Source organism: Dendrobium catenatum, unplaced genomic scaffold (assembly GCF_001605985.2).
Source record: "Dendrobium catenatum unplaced genomic scaffold, ASM160598v2 fragScaff_scaffold_488, whole genome shotgun sequence".
NCBI lineage: Eukaryota > Viridiplantae > Streptophyta > Magnoliopsida > Asparagales > Orchidaceae > Dendrobium > Dendrobium catenatum.
In genome coordinates this window covers 524,245-534,582 of record NW_021318950.1, presented here as the reverse complement: position 1 = coordinate 534,582, position 10,338 = coordinate 524,245, and the positions used below count along the sequence as shown (strand labels likewise).

Below are 10,338 nucleotides of genomic sequence, written 5' to 3'. Positions count from 1 at the left end.
TGCTGAGCAAAGTAATAAGAGCATGGTAGTTATTAAAAGATTCAAGTAGTAATATAAGTAGTTAATTAAACTAAAGTTATTGCAGAATAATTCATATCATTTTTCTCCAAACCTATATAGAATATTAATGGATTCTGGCCCCTTATGACTCCCATTGTTGTTATAGTATGAAAACATGCCTATAAGTACTAGAACATGGTTTATAACCACCATAACATAGCTTTACTAACACACCAAAATATGCTATAGGCACCAAATTTTTGATCAAATAAAATCTTAAAGATTTTGGACCATTATATCTCCCAATAGATTTTTTTTTTTCATTTTGGACAATCACATAAACTCATATTTCTTCTCACTATAGTAATTTAAGCATAATTATGCATATTTTATAATTGTGTAGTTTTCTATAATAGCAGGAAACAAAAAATCCTACAGAGCAAAATTTTTAGTTTCAATATATAACTAAATTACCAGAGATTGAGTAAAATACTATTTTAAGACTTTAATTATACTATAACACTATTTTTAGAGTTTAGATTAATTTCTATTTAATAAAAATTATATAAATTCCAAAAGTGCTACATTCAAACAGAATATAAAACTGAATATATATGCACCTTTAACTACTAAAGTTCTCTAAGTTCCATCCAAAATAGAGCCGTAGATATTGGGGACGTGCCAAAAAATACATTAATACAGAACTCTAAATCTCTGTCCTAAAGAAAATCAACTAACTCCTTGAGAAAAATATCAGGAAATTCCTGCACTACTGAGACATAAAAAAGAAGATCATATTCTATACTCCTATCCCAGACTGATACCAAAAATACCATGCAATCCTTCTTCCGTAATTTATTTACTTTTGTAGTAGAGATCAAACAGGATAGAACCTTGAGTTGTGCTTCAAGAAGGGATTATATCTCAAAGGATGATGTCCCTTTCTGAGAGACCACTTCACTAGAGATAGTTTCGAACTTGTGGCACAGATACACATCATGTATGAGCTTGAGTACGATTAAATTTCATAGACAACCTTGAGTATACATCCCTTGAATAGGTACAACAATAGCAACATAAGAAGCAATAGGGTTTTCAAGAACAATAATAGTAATTTTAGTATATCTAGTATTGATTACAAAATTGGCTAAATGTGTATTTGCTCCATGCCCTAGCTTCCCTTATTTAAAGTTTAACATAACTCTTTCTGGCACAATATAATATAATAATATTAAGTATCTTTTAAGCAAAGTTCATTGCTCTACTTGTCTATATATTATTATCTATGTGCTCTACATATAAATACACATGATATATATATCTGTTAAACATTTCAATTCGGGATGGCTTATGCAAATAGCATCCTCTAATCATCAATGAAGGACACTTCAATTCTAATAATGAGTCTGTTTTGGTGAGGGGTAAGGGAAAGGAAGTAGTTAAATCCCTAAAGAAAGATGTTTTTGCAGTACATTCTTCTTCGAGTAAAGATCTATTGATGGGAATGGCGAACGATTCAAAAGCGTCATCTTCTATTGGACTAAAATTAAAAGTACTCAGATTTTTTCCTGTTGCTGGTAATGAGGCAGAAATTCAGGAACAATCCAATTTAAATTCAAAAGTCATAGCATAACATGAAGTTCAGGTTACTATTAATGAATTACAAATGGAGAAAGAGATGAAAGATGGACCGGAAGCAGAGAACAAGAACTTTGGTTAGGTGAATGATTTGTTTAAGACCAATCATATTAAAGTAAATTATGTGGAAATTGATATTGATGAGGATAGTGATGCAAACGTGGTTAAATTGAATATGGATAAGGTATGTGATAATGTTAAGCTTATTGAAAAATCACTTCTAGTGAAAGTGTTTGGGAAAGGTGTACCATTTTCCATTTGTAGCATTGAGTTGAGAAGACAATGGAATAGATTTGGTACCTTTCATCTCACAACTTTGGGCTTTGATTTGATTTTGTGTTCTTTCCAATCTTCTCAAATAATGGAAGAAGTTCTAAGTGGAGGTCCATGGTTTATGGGTGATAATATAATAGGAATGGATAAATGGACCCCTCAATTTTCTCCATCCTCATTAAAAAGGTCTATCCTCACCGATTTAAATCCGATTGCCTCATCTACCGTTACACTGCTGGGATGAGGTGAATGTTACGAAGATTGTTTCAAAGATAGAAGTTCCTTTGTTCTTGGATGGAAAAATGTTCAAATGGGGAAGACGTGAATTTGCAAGAGCCTGTGTTCGGATTAATCTTGACTCTAAATTAACTAATGGAGTTTGGATTGATGGTTTTTATTGGAAAATTTTTCAAAAAAAAAAAAGAATATGAAAAAATTTCATCATTGTGCTTCAAATGTGGTAAGATAGGTCATAAGATTTAAATGCGTTTGGATACTAAAAAAGACGACCAAAACAAATTGCATAAGGAGGTATTGGATGATGGGAATAAAGTTTTGGGAAAAGAAGGAAAGGCTAATGCTTATTCTAAAGAGTACGACCCTTGGATGCATGTGAAGGTTAAGAATAAAGGTTGAACAAGTTCAAAAATTAGATTCACATTCCTGCATTAGTTGGAAACTGAAATCATGATCATATTGAGAAGGCTAATAAATTTGATGTGTTAACTCATAATTCTGATATTAGAGCTCAAAAGGAAGTAAATTTGTCTGATATTCCTGTTTTGGGTGAGCAGGAATGTTCAAATCCGGTAGATGAAATCATTGAGGAGGATGTTATAGACATTATGGCTCATAAGGAGCGAATTTCAAAAATTGCGATCGCTGATCCAGCTGAATTTATAGATCATAATTCTGAAAGAAAAAATGTTTTGGTTGATGAGATTAATGAAGTTGATCAGTAGGTTGTGTTTTTTGAAATTGGAAGTATTCAAGCTATCAAAGAAGACAAGGGAGAAGATGCTATTCTTGGAGAGGTAGTTGAGGAATGTGCAGAAAAATTGCAATCTATTATGGCCAATTCCGTGCATAATATTGATAAGAATAAGGATTGATTATTTGAAGATGGTAAATTTTAGTTACCATCAAAATCTATTCAGCATAAAAAGAGATTAAATAAAGATTTTGGGCCAATCAAAGGCAACCTTAGAGGAAGAAAAATGAGTTTACTTGTTGTAAGTGATGGATTCACTTCGCCAGCTATCACTTAATCTATTTTGAATGGATGAGGAAGGTTTGTATCAAAGGAAAATGTGTGAAGTAATAAAGGAAAATGGATATCTTTGGATTGATGTGTTGAGTCAGTCCATTGGTATTATAGTCTTTAAAAGAAATTTTTTTCTTTTTAAGACTATGGAGCTAGACGATGGTTGTATTGAAGGTCACAACATGGTTTGGAAGAAGGAATTGGAAGTGAAGAAATGGTGGTCTTCAAAGCATAAAGATCATTGTTTTTATTCTATGTTTTATTTTGTTTTTTTTTTCGAGTTAAAACCCACAGAAGGGCCTACGTGTTAATATAAAAATCAGGTTACAGAGTCCTTAAAGGAAACCATCGGCTCACTACTACTCAAATGAGCTACAAAACAAAGGTAAAGAAAACCTACGAGCCAATTGTCCCCACTACCAAAAAACACAATAAACCCTAGTAACATTCTACTGATGCTAAAGACTAGTATCCAAAAAAGAAAGATCAGAAAATAACCATAAATCTCAGTCTTTCTGCCAAAAAATTAAAGTCCTTCCTAACTAGCTTCCTCTACAAAAAGAGAAAACTACAAAAAAGAAGGCTACACAGAAAAAGAGTATTAGAAAAACATATTTTAGAAAAGGAATAAGTAAGTAAACAATAGACAAAATAGACCCAAGTGAAGCCAGTCTCAGAAATTAGATCATAAGAGCTCAGAGTACAATCAATAAACATAGCCTTATTAGGATTGTCCACAAGCCACTCAATCCTACCAAAAGCAGTCCAGCAGCACCTACTCAGAGTCTCATTGACAAAGAACATGTTAGAGATAAAGAAATACTTGAAATTCAAGATAGTCCCAAACAGAGCATTATAAAGTGGAAAGAAGACAACCACACAAGAACCAGCAAAATAGAACTAGCACAACCAACTACTCCCCACAGACCAGTGACAGAATTCCAGCATATACAAACCATCCTGGCAAAGATACCCAGGAATCCATAGAAAATGGTCCAAAAATTGCAAACCAGAGAGCCTAAGAGCCGCACAGAACCAACAAAATAGCAGCCAGAAAAGAAAGACTGCAGCCCGATAAAATCTCCAAAACACCACTAGGTAGGAGAGCAACAATGGGACAAACCCTCAGCATCCACACTAAGAAAATCATTGCTCCCATCTAAATTCTCAAGAACAATAACAACACAGAGGCCACCATACAAAAGTAAATCACCAAAAAAGAAACCCATAACCATACATGTTAAAATCCAACAACCAACGTAGCAGCCCCAGCAAATGAATCCAGTAAAACAGCCCAATATCACCGAAAAAATAGCAACAAACCAACTCCCAGAAAAGAGGAAATCTAGAGGACATAACAACACAAGGAGAACCATAAAGTTAAGTGTTAACATAGGGGATACCACACGCATCAAGATAGAGCAAACCATTAAGATGAGAAGGTATAGAAGATTTAATAAAATCTGTAAAACAATAAAGATTACACCCATGATTAGCAAGCCCAGAAGCACAGGAGTTACTAGCCTTACCAATATGAGAGAAAAAAGTATTCATAAAAACCAACAACTTCTTAATTTCCCTAACAATATAAAAAATATTCAGGCTATAGCACACTTCCTCCATAACCTAAAAAAGAGTGATGTTAAAACCCGAATTCACCTCAACGACCAAATTAATTGAATTCAGAGGGATGCAGACTTGGATACCATAAAGAATGGCCATATTAAGAGCATAATCAATATTACCATTATGAACTAGGCCCGTAAAAGCCACAAACAAATGGCCATTAGAATCCCTAATCAAACCACCACAACCAGCACCATACTCTGAATGAAAACCATCAACATTAAGTTTAAATATGTTAGGAAGAGGCTTAATCCAGTAAATCATATTGATAGCAGCAGGAGCCTTCTTCCAACCCATCCCTAAAGACGAGGTAATATGAAAGCAATTCTTAAAACTTTTAATAGTTAGAAAATTGACAGCCACAAGAGAAAATATGTTGTCTTTAACCCTTTGGATAATATTGAGGTGGTTCATCCTAACTCCATTGAACATGGAGTTATTTCTCTCCAGCCAAATAAACCAAAGAATAAGGGAAGGGATAATAATGCAAATGTGATCTTTAGTATCAACAAACCAAAACTTAAATAAAGTGTTAAGGGGGAGATGAGCATTAAAACTATTTAATTTAAATAAATCATCAAAGTAGACCCAAGTTCTAACAACAACAGGACCAGAGACAAACACATGATGCATATTTTTAGTATGAAAACAACATTAGCATTTCGAGGCAAGATTGAAACCTTTTTTAATGAGATTGTCCTCTGTAGGAATAAATTTATGAAGAACTCTCTAGAAAAACACAGAAATCGTAGAGGGGATGCTCTTATGCCAGATGTTAGCAAAATTCTTATCCAAGTTACCCTTAATTCTAAAAGATTGCCAAGCATTCTTAAGATGAAATTCCCCACCTTTAGAAAAAATCACATAGAATAATATCATTAGAATTGAAATTAATAGGCAGGTTAAGAATTCTCAAAATAATGCAATCAGGGATAAAATTAAAAAGATTATCATAATCCCAACAATTATCCTTAAAGAAAAAATTAACTTTAACAGAAGCAGAAGAAGTAGAGTGCAATATAGAGTCAATATAATCCTTACCAAGCCATTTATCTTGCCAGAAAAAGATGTTGCCTTTACCAAGCTCTCATGAAATAAAGGGGTCCACCTCCCATTTAATCTTAAAAAGCCTTTTCAAAACTTTAGAGTCACTAGGTTTGGACAAAATATTGGTAGGGTGATTGCCCACACAATATTTAGAAATCATAAATTTAGCCTAGAGATTCTTTTTAGAACGCAACTTAAACCAAACTTTAAAAGAAAAAGTTTTGGTAATGTCAGAAAAGGACTTGCAACCAAGACCACCTTCAGCCAACACACCACAACATTTCTCCCAAGAAGCCCAAGTAATTTTAGAAGAAGAGAGAGTACCCTTCCAAAAAAACTTATTAATAATCTTGTCAATCCTGCTACAAATAGTTTGAGTAGAAAAAATAGTCTGAAACATATAGACAGGTAAGGCGCAGAGAACACTTTAATTAAGGTCACCCAACCACCAAAACTATGAAAGTTAGAATCCCATGATAAAAGCTTATTATGAATAGAAGCAACAAGATCATCAAATAAGAAAGTTTGTCTTCTACCTTTAAACAAAGGAACACCAAGATACTTGATAGGAAAGTTAGAATGAGTAAAGCCAGTAACATCTTTAATAGCAAGAATACGATTATTGGGAATCCTTTTAGAAGTAATAAAATAACATTTGTTTTTACTCAAAGAGAGACCACTAACTAACTAAAAAATATTGAAAAAATCCATGATTTTCAAAATTCTATTAATAGTAACATTAGTAAAAACAATGAAGTCATCAGTAAAACACAAATGGGATAAATGAAAGCCTCCCACACTTTTAAAATAAAGGCTAGGATTAAGTTCAAATAAATTGAAGAGACACCTAGACAAAAATTCAGCCGCAATGATAAAAAGAGTAAGGGAAATAGGATCACCCTGCCTTAAGCCATTGGAGAAGTTGAAAAAACCGTGGTTAGAACCATTCAAAATAATAGAAAAATAAACATTTTCAACACAATTTTTAATAAGATTAATAAACACAGTGTTAAAATCACAAAGATCCAACATAAAGTAAATGAACTTCCAACTAATGTTGCCATAAGCCTTGACAATATCAAGCTTCAAAATAATATTACCCCCTCTAACCCTAACATCCAAATCTTGACTTAATTACTGAGCCAAAAGAATATTATCTGTAATAGCTATACCTTCCACCTAGCCCATTTGATAAGGAGAGATAATTTTAGGAAAAATTGAAGATAAATGATTTGAAATAATTTTAGAAATCAATTTATTGAAAAAAGTACAAAGACTGATAGGCTGGAAATCATTCCACATTTGAATAGAATTACTTTTAGGAATAAGCACAAGCGAAGTGAAAGTAAAAAATTTAGGAATAGGATTACCAGCAAAAAAATCTAAAGAAGCCAAAAAAAAAATCATCATAAATAATATGCCAACTTTTTTAAAAGAAAAGAGTTGTGTAACCATCAGGACCCGCCACAGAATCACTATTCATTCCAAAAATAGTATCTTTAACTTCCTCCAAAGAAGGAGGAGAAGAGAGGAAAACATTATCCTCATTAGATAGAAGGTTGGGAATAAAAGAGTGATACATGGCCTGAATAGGAGTAAAAGCTTTATTAAAGTGCTTTTTAAAATGACGAACAACTAAATTAGCAATCTCAGCATTATCATTAGAAAAAGAGCCATCCTCTCTTTGGATGTTGGTGATACTATTCTTCATCCTTTTTCTCTTAGTTAAAGATTGAAAGTACTTAGTATTACTATCACCCTCATCCAAGTGCTTAGCACCAGCTTTCTGTTTCCAAAAAACCTCTTCTTGAACTTGAAAGTTAAAAAGATCAAGTTTAGATTGATTAAGCATTGAAAAGTTAACATCAGAAGGATCATTTTGACATAAGTTTTCATTAAAAGGCACACATTGTTCAGCTTGAAGTACGTTAGAGAAAATATTTCTAAAAACATTGTGATTCCACCAATTGAGAACTTGTTTCAACCTCTTAAGCTTGAACCAAAGCCTTTTCATACCAACAATAGAGTTGTTAGGCTGAAGGGGAGCTTGCCAATTATACTTGACAACCTCAAAAAAGGTGTTATTAAGTAACCACATATTTTGAAACCTGAATTGGGAAGGAACAGTAATTTGTCTACTGTTAATGTTGATAAGCAAAGGAGAATGATCTGACAAGGTTCTACTAAGATGCTGAACATTAGTAAGATTAAAAGCATTAATCCAAGAATGATTAAAAATCACACGATCAAGCCTTTGTCATAAGTGACCCCTGTTCCAAGTAAAATTTTTACCAACAAACCCAATATCAATCAAGTTACAACACGAGATCAAGTTATTAAAATCAGACATAGAGCGATATTAAGGAGGCAACCCTCCAATCCTTTCAGAAGGAGTAGTGGTAGCATTAAAGTCACCTCCCACCATCCAAGGAAATTGACAAATACTATTAAAATTTATAAGCTAACCCCATAACAATTTCTTAATTTAAATGGAAGAAGCAACATACACAAAGGAGGCACAACACTAAAAATTGAAAGCCTCAATTTTATAATGTATAACTTGAATAAAATCTCCAATAACATCAATTTTAATAGGATTTTCCAGAAGACTCAAATTTTATTAGACATGTTTGAAATAGCATGGTTAAATCCAAGAAATCCAGAAGTACTAGTCAATCTAGAAGTAGGGATAAGAGGTTCAAGCAAAACAAGAATAGAAATATGCTGAACATGACATAAGTTTTTAGCACAAATCCTAGAAGAAGGACAACCAATGCCCCTAACATTCCAAATAATAGTACTAAATATAAGAAAATATTAATGAGAAGTATTTGAATGAGTATTTCTAGCAGTGTTTCTAATAGGTTGTAAAGAAATGTGCTTGGGCTTCCGCCCTCTTTTACTCTTAAATTCTATAAAACTAGTGTCATTATCATCTTTGGCAAAGCATTTATCCATAGTAAGCACATCATCAGTATCAGTAAGAGTTTCACTATTATAATTTGAGGCTGAAGGAGTCTTACCATCGTTGGCTCGTTTGCTATATAAATCAGGAGAATCATCCTCCAAAAACCTACCATCATCATCCCATTTTTCAAAGGCCTGTTGCTCCAAAACTTCAGTGCTAGATGAAGGCAACAATTGATGTCCCATGGCAACAAACTCTTCATCCTCTAAAGCATTATCATATTATCACCATCAGTGCTAACCAACTGAATAGCATCATTAGAAATCGTGTCAGCAACCTGAATATTTATAGGGTTAGTAATCATAAGTTCACTAGGTTCAGTTATAGTATGATTGATAATGTAGGAAGGAGAAATATCAACATTCTACATAATATTATCCATATTATTCTCACAATTTGTAGAAGCAACCTGAAGTAAATCATCAGAAAAATTATTTAAAGGAGCAACTTCCTGTTCTTGAGGGACAAAAGAAATAACTCCATCAAGATTATCCTCCCCGACATTAACCAAAGGGCAATTCCCCAAAGGTTTTTCAGTATGAAGAGTCTCCAAGAGCTATTTCAAAGGGCCATCTAGATGATCCTTCTTATCAGGACATAAATGAGGATTTTTCATAAAGCATTCATTCATAGCATGACCATGCATCTTACAAAAAGAACAAAAGATAGGTAAAAATTCAAATTCCACTTTTTGAAAATAACCTTTAACCTCGGAACCAATCTAGATTTCATTTGGGTGCTTCTTAGAAACATCCAGCTTAACCAAAACCCTAGCTACTTATGGCCTAGAAATTGAAGCGATCGCTTGATCGGTCTGTAAGGGATGACCGAAAATGGAAGCTGAACCAAATAAAATTTGATAATTAAAAAAATGCAAACGCAAATTAGGAAATGAAATCTAAACTGGAGCAATTGGAGATTCTTCCCTAACATCAAAATTCGGAGTCCATTTCAATAACCGCATTTGACAAACTTGGATATAGTAGGAATGACGAGCAAAGATTTGGCTATAGTCAAGGTCATTGGACAATTGGATAGCAATATGCCCTTTGATCAAATAACCCCTTATGAAAAGAGCCGGTAAGTGGTTAACAAAAAACTTGTGAATAACATCAATATTTGGCCTCCTCAAAACAAATTTACCAACCAAAGTTAAAGCATAAGGAGTAGCTAAAAGATCAACAACCGAGTCCTCAAAAGGAAGGGCTGGACAACCCTTAAAAGACGAATGAGTAAACTTCAGTTTCGGACTAGACTAATAACCAAACCAGCAGGAGACTCCTTGAATAATTGTGTTTTCCATCAAAAGATGAACAAATCGGGCAAGATGACGACGGGGTCGTCATCTCCCCACACAAAAACACAACAAGGAGAAAATAAATCAAAACATGTAAGAGATATAGAGGAGAAGAGCAAAAAATCCAAACCGATCCTGCCAAAGAAATCCAGCCAGGAGAGCCAAATTCGAATACATGGGAAGAAGCCCTAAATCACCCAGGAATCGCCTCAAAGCAACGAGACG

At 33.5% G+C, this 10,338-nt stretch overlaps 1 protein-coding gene across 1 annotated transcript; it reads right to left on the bottom strand.

Annotated features, from left to right (window-relative positions):
• Positions 1-7,277: 7,277 nt before the first annotated feature.
• Positions 7,278-9,001, bottom strand: LOC110102123. Its single transcript, XM_020830306.1, has 2 exons — positions 8,816-9,001; positions 7,278-8,039 (listed from the first exon to the last, which is right to left on the bottom strand). The coding sequence occupies exons 1-2, from the start codon at positions 8,999-9,001 to the stop codon at positions 7,278-7,280; spliced, it is 948 nt and encodes a 315-aa protein (XP_020685965.1).
• Positions 9,002-10,338: the final 1,337 nt, after the last annotated feature.

Coding starts and splice junctions, on each gene's coding strand:
- LOC110102123 (XM_020830306.1), bottom strand. CDS start 9,001: ATGGGACATCAATTGTTGCCTTCATCTAGCACTGAAGTTTTGGAGCAA. Junction 8,040..8,815: donor CTCTTACTGATACTGATGAT/GTGCTTACTATG, acceptor ACTAATGTTCAG/CATCTTAGTAGAACCTTGTC.